This window comes from Amblyomma maculatum, chromosome 10, assembly GCF_055883805.1.
Source record: "Amblyomma maculatum isolate TAMU_Amacu chromosome 10, ASM5588380v1, whole genome shotgun sequence".
Classification (NCBI taxonomy): Eukaryota; Metazoa; Arthropoda; class Arachnida; order Ixodida; family Ixodidae; genus Amblyomma; species Amblyomma maculatum.
The window spans coordinates 154,369,626-154,387,900 of record NC_139353.1 but is presented as its reverse complement, the minus strand read 5'-3'; the positions used below and the strand labels follow the sequence as shown (position 1 = coordinate 154,387,900).

The window sequence follows — 18,275 nt, the reverse complement described above, 5'->3', positions numbered from 1 at the left end:
TCGGCAGTACCGGGAAATATGGCCAGCAAACCCGCAGGAATAACAGATGGGATGGTTATCAGTGGTTCGCCATGGATTGCGGCGCTGCGGACGAGTAGGAATAAAAGGCTGCGGCGCTTGACAAAATTCCTGTACAGGCGCTGGAGGCGTAGCATTGACCAAAGGGTAACTAGATGGCCGTGGTCGGGCAGCGACGGCAGCGTACGTCAGCGGTGCGACAGGAGCGGGTGTCATTGGTGAAGCAATACAAACATCGCCTTATGCGAGGGGTTCTGCAGCTGGGGCAAGCTGAGGCATGGGCGCTGGCGGAGCGACAGACGGAAGGGCCTCCGCCACGCGGTCGGCGATCACCTGCCGAAGAGGCGCCACATTTTGGGACAGCTCGCAGTTTGTGGGCAGCAGTGATATCTGGCGAGCCACCTCCTCCCGGATGAAATCTTTAAGCTGCTGCAGCAGCGTGGAGCTCCCAGATGCAGAGGAGAGACCAGAAAGTGATTCGATCGGCGGGAGAGGTGGTCGAGTGATGAGGCGCTGCTTGCGCAACTCATCCTAACTCTGACAAAGGTTGACGACTTGGGCAACAGCTGTCAAATCGCGAGATGTTAACATTTTAAATGCCGCATGTTCGATGCCGTTCAGAATATGTTTTATCTTGTCTTTCTCGGACATCTGCGCATTGACGCGACTGCACAGATGGACTACATCTTCAATGTAGCATGTATGTTTCGCCAAGGCGCTGTTGTCGCTCTTGCAGGCGTTGTTCGGCGCGGAGCTTGCGAACAGCAGGACGACCGAAGATGGCTGTAAGATTGGCTTTGAATGAGTTGCAAGTTGTGATATCGGCTTTGCGGTTACGATACGACAGGTTGGCAACGCCGGTCAAATAAACTACGACGTTGTCAACTTTGTGGGGTCATCCCACTTGTATGAGCTCACTCGCTCGTACGAAGCGAGCCAGGCAGTGTCATCAGTCCCGCTGAAGAGCGCAGGGTCTCGCTGGCGTAAGGAGCCAGAGCAGACAACCGGCGGAGCCATCAGGGGGACCGGGGAGTGTTCGTCGTCTTCCATACTAGTTACCGGGAGCGTGCGGGTGCGTCGTGAGACAAGGATCTCAGGTCACACCTCCACTAAATGTAGAAGTACGCCGAGGACGGCGGGGAAACGGGGCGATCACGACCAACACAATCTGCGCGATGGCAATTCCACAACTGCTTCCTTTTCGTCAGCGTCCAGCGAAGAGTCCCATCTTCTTCACATACTTTCTTATATCGGCCACTTTGCGCTTATTGATTAGCTTTGGTATCTCGGCCAATTCGATCTGGTCTGTTGGATTGGAAGCCTTCATACGTTGGCGTTTCTTAATCAAATCTTTCGTGTTCTTAGACAGCTTCCCGCTATCCTCTCTAATCTTAATCAAATCTTTCGTCTCCTTAGACAGCTTACAGCTATCCCTACCGCCTACTTCCACAGCGGACTCAGTAATGATATCTCTGAAATTATTGTTCATTGCTTCTAGGGTAAGGTCGCCATCCTCGGTTAGAGCTCAATATCTATTCTGTAGCGAGATCCTGAACTCTTCTGCCCTCCCCCTCACCGTTAATTCTTTGAGGGATTTCGTTCTTACTAATATGTTGCGTTCCTCCTTCAGATTTAGGCTAATCCGCGACCTCACCATCCTGTGGTCACTGCATCGCACTTTCCCGATTACCTCTACATCTTACATAATGAATGGGGTTGAACACAGTATGAAGTCAATTTCATTTTTAGTCTCCCCGTTAGGACTTTTCCATGTCCATTTCCGGTTCTTCCGCTTGCTGAAGGAGGTATTCATGATTCTTAAGTTATTACGCTCTGCCAACTCAACTAGTAACTCCCCCCCCTCCCGCCCTGCTATTCCTAGAACCAATGCCATAGGCACCTACTACCTGGTCTCCTGCCTGCCTTTTCCCTACCTTGGCATTGACGTCGCCCATTAGTGCAGTATACGGCGTCTTTACATTTCGCATTGCCGATTCTACATCTTCGTAGAAGCTTTCAACTGCCTGGTCATCATAACTACATGTGGGTGCATAGGCCTGTACAACCTTCATTTTATACCGCTTAATAAGCCTAATTATGATGCCTGCCACCCTCTCATTATTACCATAAAATTGATCTATATTACCCGCTATATACTTATCGACAAGGAAACCTACGCCTAGTTCTCGCCTCTCCGGTAAACCCCGATAACACAGTACATACCCATCCTTCAGTACAGTATATGGCTCATTCGGCCTCCTAACCTCACTAAGCCCTATGACATCCCATTTCATGCCCTCTAGTTCCTCTAACAACACTGCTAAACTAGCTTCACTAGTTAGGGTTCTAGCGTTAAACGTTGCCAAGGTCAGTTTCTAATGGCGGCCTATCCAGCGAAGCCTGAAATTCTTAGCACTCCCTGCTGCGTCACAGGTCTGACCGCCGCCTTGGTCAGTTGTTCCGCAGCCGCTGGTGACTGAGAGCCGGGGTTTTATCCGACTAATCATGGGAGGTTGCGGCCAATTACTGCACCAGGGTGGCCAACTCCTGTTCTGGTGAGGGCGTCTGCTGCCGGAGGTGTTCACCTGCATCATGCCGCACCCCAAACCTGTGTATGCAATTCCATCGACACGCGGATTGCTTTTTTTTTATTCCGGTGTAGAGTTGCGCGGCACCTGAACTCGAACCCTGGTCCTCTTGCATGCGAGGCGGATGTTCTACCGCTACTCCTGCGCTGCACTGTTTGGGCATACGATGGTCCAATATTGGAAAATACTAGCATCAAAGTCGGACCTGCATTGGCTCGTCGGGTGTACTCTTGGAGTTGGAGTTTATTTCTTTATTTTGCAAGAAAGGGGAAGCCAAGGTAAAAGGCGACTAGCCTGACTGGGCCTTGGCTCCCAAAACAGACAACAGCACACACCTCTAGTGTATATAAAATAAAAAAAAAAACATTATGCAACACTTACATACGATATATAAAAGATATCAGTACATGCAGTATTCATTGGATATTCAAATCAACAGACTACGCACTCAATAACATAAATTTCATAGCAAACAATATTTGCACAAAAAGATTGCATATGAGGAAAATACAGTTACTACCACCATTCAAATTATAGAGGATACTCATTTAAATATTGTTTTAAGTTCTTTTTAATTACCCTAGGTACCAATGAAAATTCCAAATTTCGTGTGTTGTTGATAAGGGATGACACCTGAAAGGTTAATTTCTGTTTTCCTAGTTGGTTCGAGTAATGGGTACGATTTTTTCGTGTTCGCAGATCATACGTTACTGTAGATCTATCAGGTAGAGTAGTATACAGCCTATTATGGTGAATGCACTGCAGAACACAAAAGTAGTAAACCTGATTAGCGGCTAATATTGCATATTTTTTAAACAAGGGTTCTGTACGCAAGTCCCGCGGTATACCGTAATAACCTTCCATAGCTCGAAGGGCTTTTTTTGGAGAACAAGCAACTGATTAATATTTGTAGAAGTTGTGGTTTTCCATATAAGAATACAGTATGTAAGTTTGGAATAAAAAGGGCATAATGAATTGAAATTTTAACCAAACGGGTATTAAATTAGAAATTCTGTAAAGACATCCTACAATTCTGCTCAAGTATTTTACTAAATTTAAAATGTGCATATTCCATGAAAGGTTTTCATTGAACCAAACGCCTAGAAACTTGTGATTCGTAACTTGCTTTACAACGTTGCTGTTATATTTAATTACTATACTACATTGAAGAATAGTGTTGATTGGCCTAAATATGATGTAGGTAGTGTTATTAAGATTCAAACTGAGTTTATTTGCCGTCAACCAAATCTCTAAATTGTTTAAATATTCATTGATCGTAATTTCTATTCTAGACAAGGCACAGTCGGTAAAAAAAACATTGGTATAATCCGCTTACATGACAAAATCAGGTGATTTAGGAATATTGTAGTACCATTAATATACACTATAAATAACAGTGGTCTCAAAATTGATACCTGGGGAACACCTTGTCGTATAACCATGTTAGTAGAGCAGCAGTTATCAACTCGTACAAACTGTAGCCTGTTCCACAGATAACTTCTTAATAAATCTAGTGCACACCACGGACTCCATAATCAGTCAATATACTTAATAAGATATCATGTTGTACATAATCAAATGCTTTTCGAAAATCCAGGAATACACCAAGGGTATATATCCGACATTCAATGTTATCAATTATTTTTTATTTTATGGTTATCAATGCTTGTTCAGCGCACCTTCGCTTCACAAACCCATACTGAGAGCTGGTTATAATGCTGTATTGGACGATAATTAGAAATTTCATTCTTATTTCCACCTTATGTACCGGGCATACTCTAGCTATCTTTAACTAATTAGGGAACGTTCCAGTTTGAAGCATTAGGTTAATGATATACGTCAGGACATCACATATAAGCATTGACACGCATTTTAGTGGCGATGCTTTGATATGCCGCGCTGATGCGTTATATTTCAAGTTTTTAATTAAACCATTGACTTCTTTTGTAGTTGCAGCATAAAAGTTAACAGAGTTTGGTAATGTAATAATCAAATTTGAGTACGTTTTACATCAATCACGTCTTTATTTCCTTTGAAAAGGAGGAGTATGGGAAACAGCAAACAGCAAGATGACGGCCAGTCATACATCAAATTTACAAAAATAGACAAGTAGCAAAGAGCATGGAACAATACACACTGCAAGTGGCAAACACAAAAAAAAAACAAATAAACGAAAATGCCGGCACAAATAATTTTAACAATAAAATAGAAGCTGTCGATTATAATGCGAACAAAATGGAATCCATTATTTTAGTCCTGCAAAAAAACAAGTTGGCAAAAACATTTGATGATACCCTTTTGGTGACAGGTAGGATCAAACTCCTGCCGGTTTAATAAGTTTAGCAGCGAGGGTAGCGTGTAAGATAAAGATTGTAGCATAACATGTTCTAGGTGTGGGCATAAGCCACATTTCTTTATATCTGGTCTGACGATCGCTTGCGTTCACCTGTAATTTTGCAAGACGAATTGCATAATCCCTGTGAAACTAAACAAAATCTTTAAAACGTAGCATCAACCTATAATTGTGCAAGCAAAATACAGGAAGAATATCATATTGTTACGGACGACAAGGAAGAAGAAGCGGGCAGTGGCGCGGGCAGGAGCGCTCGCGCTAGGCCCGCGAACATTCATTAAACGTCATATACCATCGTCATCGGTCATGTTCTGTCTCCTGTCTTCATCGGCTTGCCGCTTCGTAACATTTGGTTGGAGGTGCGGCGTACGACATCCCCATCCTCGCCTTGGAGCATCGAGGCCATCTTCAAGCCGGGACCATCACCGAGGGCCCAGGGACATCGCCAAGCAGCTTCGCCTCAGCCCTTCAAGCCCAGACCTGAACAACTACCACCGCCCAGCCCCCAGCCCTGACCTGAAGACAAGGAGAACAGACATACCGATCAGAACCGAGACGAAGGACCCGAAAGACCCGAATGACCCGAAGTAACCGATGGACACGAACACGCAAGCCCCGCTCAAGCTTCCCGACGTGACCTCGAGCCATCGGTCCCATGGACTCTGGTGACGGATGGTTGACAGCTCCAAGGGAGGCGGATCACCGACGCATCAGACATCGTACCGGCAAGCCGTTCTATTCTTCCTTCTTCCTCTTCTTCTTCAAGCATCGAGACATGCCCATCATCATGCCATGAAATCATTAACATCGCTAAACTTCCTCGTCCACGATCGAGACGATCGCTCGGTGGCCCGGGTCATGTTACGGACGACAAGAAAGAAGAAGCGGGCAGTGGCGCGGCAGGTGCGCTCGCGCTAGGCCCGCGAACATTCATTAAACGTCATATACCATCGTCATCGGTCATGTTCTGTCTCCTGTCTTCATCGGCTTGCCGCTTCGTAACAATATTTTGGAAAAAGAGGTTTCGTGGAGAAAGTGTAATGAACATCAGCAATATAACGCACGGCTCTTTTCTGCAGAAAATATAGCCTGCGCAAATTTGCCACATCAGTTGTGCCCCACACCATTATGCAGTATTGGATAAGCGATAACACTAAAGCATTGTAAAGAATGATTTTCACTTTGGCAGGGAGAATGCGCCGCACACGAGCAATGGCACCGGTGGTAGATGACCACTTCGATTGGAGATAGTCAATGTGTTCATTCCAGGCAAGATGCTTTGAAGAATGTACTCCAAGACTATTTACAGAGTCCACCATCTCTAACGGTTGGGAGCCAAGAAACAGACTCACCTGTTTTGTCCTCACTTTACCTCTAGGCATGTACAGAATGGCCTTTGTTTTAATGGGGCTTATTTTCAAACAATATACCTCAGCCCAGGCCTTTACGTCAGCTAGTGTCTTGTTAGCCTTACTTTCAATATGTTTGTACAAACTGCCAGTAATAAAGACTGTGGTATCATCTGCGTACGAAATAACGGAAGAATTATCTGTGCAATGTACAATGTCATTTACATAGATCAAAAATAAAAGTGGCCCTAAAATGCTTCCTTGCGGTACACCCAGAATAACCGGCTTCATTGCTAAAGTAGAATTATTATCATCTACAAATTGCATTCGAAAAGAAAAGATAAGATTTAAAAAGCGTATGGGCTGTTCCACGCCCGCCATAATTTTCTAATTTGTTGAGAAGGATAGAATGATTGAGACTGGATTATTGAAAGCTGCGTTGCCAACGTTAACAAAGAACTTTCATAGCTGTGGCTAAGTCGGTGCCACTCATTATCCCGTTACTGTTACTTCTCAGTAATCGGAGCGCGTTTTTCTATTGAGCAAATTGTTTACTTGATTGCTGGAACAGCGTTATGCCAATATTAGCTCGTCGCATAGCAAGTTTGGCACTATCAGTAAGTAATGGTGCATTTTACTCGCTTATTTAAAATAATATGTTTGGGGCTCTTGCACTCACTTAAATAGTGCATAATTATTATATAACGCGCAGTACATCGTGTGATCCTTCACCTGTCCGGAACTAACAACCCACGACTCTCCGCACTTGGTGATGTTCGCAACGCACTCATGGCTTGTGTGCGGAACGCGTCCACTCTTCCACATATATTAGGTGTTCAAATAAACTTTTTTTAAATATCCACATGGCTGGGGTGCGCTTGGACCCGTGCTTGGAGCGTTGTAGGCTCCCAGTAGGTTGTCTACATTGCTCCTGGGTTCACAGAAGAATTTGTTGGGTTACCTCGTACATGGCTGCCATTTAAAAATAGTTCCTCATATAACTGCCGAGGTAAGTTACAACAGGAGCACTTGAGGTTGTGCAGCCCCTGCTGTAACCACGTTGACTCCCTGTGGTAACGTTTTGGGCAAGCCTCAATTGGAATCTACCTTTTAAAGCCAGCATCGGGCCTACGTAGTTAGTGGAGAGGTTAACGAAGAATAAAAATGCCATTCTTCTGCGGCTGCCCAGATGTCAAAAGTAGGACCGAAGGGGGAACTGGATTTGCTAGGCACATCAAGATAAGCACACTGAATGAGGGCAGCCCAATTTTGGCTGCCTACCTTCGTCCTTAATGTAACAAAGTTCGGCATATATGGACAACCCACTGGAGGACGACTGGGGCTGCTTTGCAAGCCACACATTGGTCCCTTTGGGGAGCTGGGTTTCTTTGAGAAAACAATGAATGCAGGCTGAATGAGGGCAGTCCTACTTGAGCTAGCTGCATCGGTCCCTGCTATGACCGATTCGGGTCAATGTGGACAGTCGACTGGGGACCCCTGAAGCCCACGTTGCAAACCTCACATTGGTGCCTCTAGGAATCGCACGGCTTGCCCCCATTGGCCCAACCGGGGGTCGTGCTTCAGAGTCCACTTAGTGCAACTTCGGCACATCTTTGGGAAGCCCGTTGAAGCCTAACCGAAAGATGGAAAAAATAGCACTATAGCAGATGCCTCCAAAAACGCATCCTTGAACTCACAACACAAACCGCTGATATGCCGCTCAGCAAGCAGACACTGACTGGCCAGACAGGTGAAACACGGTTGCGCGCCAGATGTCTGGCCGCAATACGTGATGCTTATTCTACGCTCTCATCGATCCAACGCAAACGCACACGGGCACTCCAGGCCGCTAATATAGGGTCATGCGAATCTTTACAGCAACGACAACACAGTTAGCGCACACGCTCAGGACCTATTTCAGCTGTTACCAGCTTTCCTATGAGATGGTGTGGCAGGACTCTGATAGGACAGGTCCTGGTGGTGATGACGTCTACATGTAAAAGAGGTGTATCTTGTGCAGCGTGTTGTGGCCTGCTACATGAAGCTCCTCCCTTTCGCAATAGGCCGCAAATGACGCCGCCTTTTTCTTTGTAATATTGATGTTGATGATCTTTGTATTCAGTTCCGCATTGACGTTGCTTTAGGGCAATCGAAGGCAAGTTGGATCCTGCGGGAACAATGCTCCTGAGATGTGGTGGGCCTGAGCTGCGACAATACCTCGCCCCTCTAAGCTTTTCCGTAATCGATGGTTATCAAGTGCAACGGTAACAATTACGTCCGAAGGGCTTCGATATACATCGGGTTATCCTTTGCACAAGTCTTACGCAAACTATACCTGGGCGTAATAGACAAATTAAAACAGGGCAAACTTCACCGGGAAAATGTAGGAAGGGAATGTCGGTATGTGGATGAATTTCTAGTAATTGTGGTGTGATCACCAGACATTCCGGCGATCTTGCACCTTCCAGCTGGTGGTGAGATTTCATTTTGATGTCAAATATGTCGCCTCCATTTTCTTAGTTGAATTTATTAGTAATATTGTAGCATATGCGCTCACGACGAAGACACGCTGAGGTTTGAGAGAATGAAGAAGAAAGGTGCGAACGCGAACGGTTGGTGCTGCGAGTGCTGACGTGCAGAAGATATCCTATCCTGTGGTTCACTCAAGGTGTTCGGTGCCTGGTGCTTCTTCGTGGTGAGGCCTTTCCACGTTCAGCGGGGTTTTGGTCAGGTTTCAGGCTAGCTTTCTAGGATTTGGTAATGTAATGGTTTCATTACCTTGCGCACAGGCATGCCTTTTACCTCCCCGGGAGGGGGCTCGGAAGATTGATTCGGCAGCCTGCCGATTGAAAGCTTGCCTCTGGATTCATTTGCTAAAAATGGTGTCGACGTGATTCCGGTCGCACTCATACCGATAGGCGATCGAATGCTGAAAATGAAAAATCCGAAAACTATTCAGCAGCATCTCAAGAGTCTCACGAACCACTATTTTGACATCTCTGAGGTGCGACCTTTCGGGAGACGAGGTATAGTTTGCAAATCTGCAAACATTATTTGTGTGTCAGATTTGCTAAGCAGAAGTTCTTTTACCGAGATTCCTGTCAAAGCCTTTATTCCTGAACAGCTGGCTTACACTAAGGGTATTGCGCGTAGAGTGGATCCTGCATCTACTGCTCAAGAAATTTTGGAGGAATTTCAGGACGCAGGAGCTGGTGTTCTTTCAGTGTATCGCTGCTCTCGCATGGTGGCCGGGGTGCGTGTTGCTACAGAGTCAGTTATAACAACTTTTGCCGGCCTCATGTGTCCATCTGAGTTGAAAATTTGGCCAATTGTCTGTCGCATTGACCCGCTATGTCCTAGCCCCTTCAATGTACCAGCTGTTGGCGATTTGGACACAGTGGAAGAGCGTATAAGTCTGCGACTACATGCAGGCTGTGTGGGGAAGGACGCTCTTCTGATAGCTGTACCGCTGAAAAACCTAGCTGTTGCCTATGTAGTAACGAGCCCTCGGCTGATGACGCCAGTTGTGTGAAACGTTCTTAGGAGCAGTCGTTGCTAGAATTAATTCAAGAGAATCGTTGCTCTCGAGCAGATGCTTATGCCCTTCTTGATTGGAAAAGGTACACTTATGCCAACTGTTTGCGCCCTTTTACTCCAGACTTTGAGGCCACGTTGTCTACCGGAATTGTAACAACGGTTGAAAAAGCACTTTCTGTCGTGGTTGACCGTATGCTTACCAGCTTTACTGAAGCCTTGTCTGGTATTGTTGGTAGCCAGTCATCTTGCTCATCTCAACCTGTGCTGACCAGCTTTACTGAAGCCTTGTCTGGTATTGTTGGTAGCCAGTCATCTTGCTCATCTCAACCTGTGCTGACTCCAGCATCTATTTCATCTGAAACCTGTGCTGAAAGTTTAAACGAAGCTTCTCCTAGTGCTGGCTCAAGTGCAGCCCATCGACAGTGTCCCTGTAAGCATTTCTCGCAAAGGTGTTTGCTCTAATGACGTTAAAATAGCATGCCCTACAAAGAACCTCCGCGCTTCTACCTAACCCTCTGAGTCATCAATTTCCCGGACCAAAACTAAAAAAGGGCTTTCCAAAGTTTTACCGCAATCCGATGTGTTAAAAGAGGCTGTTGCGGCCTCAATTTCAGGCACGTAATCATGGCATGTGTACAAGTTCTTCAGTGGAATTGTCGTTCTATTGTATCTTCACTTCCAGATTTATGTCTTCTCCTTTCAACACATAAGCCAGACATAGTGCTTTTGCAAGAAACTTGGCTCTCCCCCGCGAAGTCACTTACCTTAAAGAAATTTCGTGTTTTCCGCGCCGATCGTGTAAACGGTAGGGGCGGTGGCTTATTAACTTTGATATCGTCAAAATTATGTCACCAGGCAAAAATAAGCAAAACAAATGAATCCTGAGTCGCGGGATTGCCTGTCTCGTGCTCCTGTGCAACCAGCTTCAGACGCAAGTGGTGATGACGACGCATTTCTAAATGCAATCAGTTCTGCCAAATTTGCCGGTAGTCAACGCAACTATTCCGACTTTCTTCAAGATGCCGGCAGCATGATCCCTGAATCTTTTTGTTGCACTTTGTCCTTTCTGTGTTTACGTGACGGCGTTCTCGTCAAAAACAATTTACCGCCAAGAGTCACCAATACCTAATTTTTGTACCAGCAAGCTTACAGGACGAAATTTTTCAAGCCTGTCACGATGAACCCACATCCGGCCGCCTGGGAGTCACTCGGACGCTATTCAGAATCAAAGCACGGTATTATTGGCCTTGTTTGTCAAGCGATGTGACACATTATGTTCGAACTTACCGTGACTACCAGCGCCGAAAGGTTCCGCCTCTGAAGCCAGCCGGTATTTTAAATTTAAACCCCATTAAACCACCCCACAGACCATTCGAGCTAATAGGGATGGACTTGCTTGGACCGTTCCCTACTTCCACCTGTGGCAAAAGGTACATTATAGTAGTTACTGACTACCTGACCCGCTACGCGGAAACCACTACTCATCCTTGTGCAACCGCCTTTGAAGTTGCGAAATCTTTTTGTTCTTCAAACTATACTGAGACATGGCGCCCCAGAGGTCCTGATTACAGACATGAGCAGCAGTTTCTGGAGAGCTCATCCAGCCCATTCGTATTCTTAGTGGCACCAACCATCGCCGGACAACTGCATGCCATCCCCAAACAAACGGCCTGAACAAGACCATTGCCGACATGTCGATGTATGTGGACGTCCATCACAAGACGTGGGACGAAGTATAAGCTTACGTAACATTTTTATATAATACCGCCGTTCAAGAAACGACCAACATGACGCCGTTCAGCCTAGTTTACGGACGAAAAGTGACGACCAGGCTGGACGCTTTGCTGCCTCGTATAGATGAAATTCAAAATGACGATGTCGCTTCTTCTCTACTGCGTGCCGAAGAGGCCCGCCCACTTGCCCAAGTGCGAATCCAGCAGCAGCAAGACCGATATGCAGAACGCTATAACCTGCAGCGGCGCACTGAAGATTATCTTCCAGGTGACCCTGTCTTGGTTTGGTACCCTATACGACGACGCGGACTCAGTGAAAAACTCTTGCGCCGTTATTTCGGTCCCTACCGGGTTCTTCGACGCGTTGGTGATCTGGACTATGAAGTCATTCCTCATGAAGAACCAGAACTCCGACATCCCAAGCATTCTGAAGTGGCCCACGTGGTCCGGCTGAAGTCTTGTCATGCCAGACAACAGTGACTATACTATTCTGCCCCACTTCAATTTAGTATCGGGCTGATGCTTCTGAAACGGGGGGGGGGGATAATTTAGCATGCGCTGACGACGAAGACGCGCAGAGGTGTGAGAGAACGAAGACGTGCGCTAGCTCCAAGAGTGAGCTCTAACGCTGTTTCTGGACTCTGCGTCTGCCCCGAGGGCAACTGTGAGGGGCCTCGTTTACGCGACAATATATGTGCATTGTTACGGCGTGAAACCTTCACTCAGTACGGAGTCGCGCCAGACGAGCGAAGTCAGACCTTGATCACGTTCAGCAGCGCCACTTCCACTTCTTTCACCGTTAAGCCCCCATCCTTCCACTAGTTCGTCTTCGCTCCTGTTAGATTTTTCCCCTTGTGGAGCCGAAGCCCACTGGGTGAGTTGTGCTGTGTGCCGAGAGTGGATGACTTCAGGCGAGCGACGTACGACAGTTGTCTTCGCAGAAGGGCACCCAGTTGAAGTAGCACGGGCAATCTCGTACGTGATGTCACTAATTCTGGCCACGACCACATAAGGGCCATCGTAGTGGGCCAGTAGCTTTTGACGTAAGCCGCGGCACCGGACTGGACGCCAAAGCTAGACCATACCGCCCGGAGCGTAGATAACATGCCGGCGGTGGCCATCGTAGTAGTCCTTGAAACGCTCTTGTGATGCAATGTAACGCACGTGGACGATCCGGTGAGCTTCTTGAATCTATGGGTAGGATCTCGGCGGCATCAAAATTTGCACTGGTAAAAAAATGGATTGTATCGAGGGTGTAGCGCGGCGGACAAGCATGTAGGCGGTGGAATCGATGGTATACAGTAGTTTTACTGCTAAAGCACTACTACGTCAGCCAAAGCGAGGCCTCAGGTGGCCGCAGCTACGCCGTGAAGAGGAAGCTACGCCACGAAAAGGCGGTCTTCTCATAAAACATCAGCCTGCCAGATATTTAAATTGACGTTACCCTTATGTCACGGGCAGGAGCTGCCAATTTGAGTCGCTTCTTTTATATGGAAGGGTAATATCATGATCAGCCTGCCAGAACTGTTTGCAGTCTCGTGTACCTTACGATATGCAGGCACGTCCATATGGCTCGGTTGAAGCGTGAATTTATATGTGGGCTGTTAGCTTACGCTTTCCCGTCATACCCTTAAAGGATGAGCTTAAGTGTCTCCAATAATGTAGCACCTTACACTGATAGGGCGTGATCGGGGAATAAAGTTTCAGGCAAAACAAACTTCCGCCGTTGCTTTCGCAATTGAATTAGGGTTACCCAGAGCTATACGACAACTAATTTCATAAGTAGTGGCATTGAAAACTTAGGTGACGTAAGGCAGTATGGTGTCCTAGATATTATCAGAGTCCATATTCACGGCAAGCATCTTGTCAGTCTCGTGCTCAGGCGATCCTTCAGATGGTTTGTCTGTGATGATATTGTGTTGAGTGTCTGTAGGTGACTATCACTGATTACTACTCGCAGTGGTCCATAACAGGCTGCATCGGCGTGTCGGTGCCCGCTCTTGTATACAGCATTGAAGTTATACCCCTGTAGACTGAGGGTCTATCGCGAGGCGGCCGCGTGCATCTCGAAGATTGACGAGCCAACATAGGGAGTTGTGGTCAATCAAAATTTTGAATGGTTAACCGTACAAGTACGATCGAAACATCTGCCCAGCAAATATCACAGCAAGACACTCTTGTTTGTTGAAAGTGTTTTTGCGCTCTGGCTCGCTGACAAAGCGGCTCGCAAAAGAAATTAACAGCGCTGATGCAAATATCACTAGCATCGGTATGAACTTGTATTGGTGTGGATGATGATGAATCAACATTTATTGGGCCCGAAATAAATTTCCGGTGCACGCAGACACTAGACGAGGTGGTTCCATAGTTGCGGCACCCATACGCTCCCAGCAGCTCCTGGCCCCTGTCTGTAAATGCGAGCTGAAGCGACAGGGCGGGGCTGGATAACAAGGTCTTCCATCACTCAAAGGGTTGGGGATCCGGGGGATTGTCGGGAAAAGGAGGAGGGGAGCCTAGAGTTCTGTGCATTCTGCCAAAACGCGCAGCAGGGTGCCCTTTTTCTCTTTTGCAAAAAGGACAAGACATAACGTGTTCCGCAAGGTACACGCGATTCATCAGTACGGGATGCGCAAGCCATATACATGCGCTCGATGAAGGATCGTCTGTTGTTGCCTGGTGAATTTGCGGTGCGGTTCTAGAAGTCGGCACATTTCCTCTCGGTGCATCCAGTAATGTCCTGAAAGCTGGTAACCGGGTGCGGTAGCTATTCCGGCTCGTGCTCAGCCCGGATTGATATTTCTTGGGCATGGTAGTCGACAATGATGTTGCCTGCTACCTGCGAGTGAGCCGCGGCCCAAACGAGCTCTATGGCTCTTCCCGGAGGCTCGCACTGGGATGGAATAGCTCAGACCATGGAGGAGATGACCGCGCTACGGAAGCTTCCGTAGGCTCTCTTTGAGTCGGTGATCACAATGTCCACGCTCGGCTGTGAGAGTGCGAGGGCCACGGCCGCTTCTTCGGGGAACTGCGGGGCCTGTTGTCTTCATGGACGCGCTGGCGATCAGCGCGGAGGAGTAGAAATGCCATAGAACAGGATGTGAGCTCCATGGGATTTCAGCTAGCGGAATGAGGCACCACACTCGGCAGTCCATTCAAACGAAGGCACGTCAGCGTGTATGCGATGTCGGCAAAGCGTTGAATAAAATTCCCCAAATAGGAGCATAACCCCCAAAACTGTGCACCTCTGACTGCCAATGGTGCTTGAAATGACTCCACAGCTGCCATTTTTTGAGGTTCTCGTCTCACGCCCTGTTCATCAACGAGATGAATGGGCTCCGACGCTCGATGCTCCCCAAAGCGGCACTTCTTAGAATTTAGGACTAATCCAGCGTTATGAAAGCAGTTTAATATAGGCGCTAAAGCGGTCATTATGCTCGTCGAACGTTTTAGCAAAAATGACGTCATCAAGATAGCATATCTATATGTCCCTTTTCATGTCGCGCATTACAGTTTCCATAAATTTTTCAAACGTCTCAGGCACTTTCGAAGTCCAAACGGCATCACATTAAATTCAAAAAATCCATCCGACTTTACAAACGCCGTTTTTTTTTTTTTTTTCCGCTGGATGCACCAGGATTTTCCAGTAACCTGATCGCAGACCTACGCATGAAAAATAAGATGCGCCAGAGAGTCAGTCTATGCTGTCGTCAATGCGAGGCAAAGGGTATACATTTTTTTAGTTGTAGCATTTAACCGGCGGTAGTCGAAGCAAAACCGCCACTTTCTCATTTACTCCTGAAAGTAGGTTGTGCTTTGCGTCACATCTTCAGATGCTTTCGAGTAGAAGCAGGTGCTAGAGGTCCTTAATAAATATCTGCTTCTGAAAACCAATTTGACCACGACATAAATAAGTTGAATTTTCCCCTGCAGTATTTGTTCTTTTTTTAGGTTCCCTTATGCGATACTACTTAAACGTTTTAGGTTAGTGCATGTAACGTTGACGTATCGGAAACAGGTGATTCATAGGTAGTGTTGCCTATGGATAAAATTGTATTTTATTCTTTATATCACACAGTGGCAACAATAAGAAATAATAATAATAACAAAGCTGTGAATATGATGTCTTCGTTACACTGGTCGACACAAATACTTCCCAATGTAGTAAAATGTTTTGTTTTGCTTGTGCGTCAATAGTAATGAACTCGAGAATAACATGCAGCGCCAGCCAACGATCGTAAATGACCTCCTTGACTCCAACCTGGCGCTATTCTACACCACACTTGTTTCTTTCAAAATATGTCGAGGTGGCTGCAAACAAAATTGGCAATGGAAGCCTGAAACCAGCCGCCTGCCACCGACAGTGACCCCATTGTATCTACAAAGCTGACATCGTCAAAACAAGCTCCAAACCTCATAACATAAAAAAAAACACAAGCTGCTAATTCGCGCTACGGGGAGGTCGTCGATCACTGGTGGCAGCGCTGCTTCCTCTCGGTCGCGATTTCGTAGAAGCCAGGAGGAGGAAGAGGAGGAAAAAACTTTATTAAACGAGCGAGTTTGGACCCTTCAAGGGCCCAGGGCCACCGCACGGCCCTCACATTACGCGCATGTGTCCAGGTCACGTAGGGCCAGGGCAATGGCACCCCGGTCTACACAGTGAAGAGGTATGTCCAGGTCCTGCGACGTAAGGAGGGCCTCCCATTCCTCCCATGATCCGATGGCGGGCTGTCCCTGCGGGGGAGAATCGGCAGGGCAGCCGAAAAGAATGTGGTCCAAGGTGGCGTGCAACTCTCCACGGAGAGTGCACTCAGGGGAAACGGGTCGGTAGTAGGATAGGCGTTGAGGGGTGAGAAGCGTTCGGGTTTGAAGACGCCTCCAGAGGATTTTTTGGGAGTGAGACAACTGGGAGTGGGGAGGGGGGTAGAGTCGACAGGCAAGGCGTAGGAGTATCCTAGTTTTAAGAATAAGCGCGTCGTAGAAGCCAATTTTCAAAATCTGGGAGTTGGGTTATGCAAGTTTTTTGGAGCCTGTGGTCGTCACAAGGTCACCACCAGGCAGCTGTAGAAGTCGTCGCGGTATACAGAGTTTAGAATGATTATGTAATGTTTTATTTATTAGATATAAAAATATGCAATTATTAGTAGTAACGGCAATGTTGGTCAGCGTCAAAAGTCACGAAACTTTCTTCTAATGAAATGCCTCACTTGTCATTATCTAACGGAACACTAATAATGAAATTTACAACACAAGCTAACGCATCCTGTTTTCTTTTTTTTTTCAAGGGGGAGGGGGGGATAAGAAATGGTAAGGGTATAACTCTTTTTGCATATTTTATTTCACTGTCAATGAATAATCACCATAACTGTAGCACCTTCACCTTAACCTTTTTCTTTGTGTTGTGGGGCCCCACAGCCGCTTTTAGTGTTTCAAGCTGCGCGCGCTTTTTTCTGTTTGTGTTGGTGTCCGCCCGCGCCGCGCGAGTACGCACGAGCGAGCTGCCCGGAGCGGGGGCGGCATGTTATCGGCGCGAGACCAAAGGTAGATAAGCGCGTCGGAAGCATGGCTCGGGGCTTTTTTTAGGCTGGGCGGCCGGCCAGTGAAGGGCGGCGACGCAGCGTCCCAGGCCGGCGGGATGTACCGGCACAACCGAGATCTTGACGAGGCCTGCGCACCCCAGCAGTCTACGTCACGACAGGCGGATGGCGAAAAGTACCAGCAAATGAAGGTGCGAGCGCGAATCTGAGTCTAGTCACATGGTGTCATCTCGCCCCTTTACCCAAGCCTGTACGCGCAGATTCAGTGCCTGACACCTTATCGCTCATCCGCTTGTCGTGACGTTCGCTGATGGGAGAGAAGGTGATGCAAAAGCCTTGTTAGAAGCTCGGTGGTGACGGATGTACACAGACAACAGAGCGGAGTTCTGCGAGACGAAGACGGAAGCGGCGCCTACAAGAATGCCTTAGGAGTGTTAGCGTGAGTGCTGCCACGCGAGTAGCAATGCTTTTGTACCGTCATCAACGCTTTGGCCCTGTTACTCCCCTATCCGCGCCGCAGTGTGTTTTGTGTTGCCGCGGTCATGCCCTGACCCATGTTCCATTTTATTCTGCATAGTCCATTGTCGCGCACTTCGACGGCATGTTTCCAGTACAGTTTTGACCAATGCTGTTTCTTTTCTTTTCCATACTTTTCTGTTCATCCGGAATAAACCGGTGTTTTTAGGAAAGACTTGGTTTTTCACTCGTCGGGCGAGACCATCGCTCGCGGACCCGCATTCTAGAAGGCGGAGCCTTCAGCGTGCAGATAATGATGCACAGCCTTGGCACTGGCGAAGTAAGGATTGAAAAAAGACTTTCGTGACTTTATACCCATCGTCTTCCCTATTGCCACTCCACGACGCTCGCTGCTATTGCGTGATGTGCCTTCGGGCGGTACAGGTATACTGCTGCTGCTGTGATTTCACTTGATGAGAACTAAGCTCGTGATGATGATGAATGCAATGAGGCAAAGCTGAGAGCCAGTAGGTTTGAGAGGGTTCTAGGAGAAAACACGCTGGCAAATTCTTTACACAATTTCAGTGTAATGCACTCTATAAAACAGCTTTGCGTTATTTCAAAAACAATACCGCAGGGACGTCACCGTTGAATCAATCTTCGGTAAACCTTCAACGAATGAATTAATATTGCAAAGTTAATGACTT

At 47.2% G+C, this 18,275-nt stretch overlaps 1 protein-coding gene across 1 annotated transcript in view; it reads right to left on the bottom strand.

Annotated features, from left to right (window-relative positions):
* Nucleotides 1-258: 258 nt before the first annotated feature.
* Nucleotides 259-18,275, bottom strand: part of LOC146177744 (uncharacterized) — a 36,432-nt gene continuing 18,415 nt past the window's right edge. Inside the window, exon 3 of the mRNA XM_084581629.1 lies at nt 259-447. Coding sequence (XP_084437755.1) covers nt 259-447 — 189 coding nt within the window. The remainder of the gene's footprint in view (nt 448-18,275) is intronic.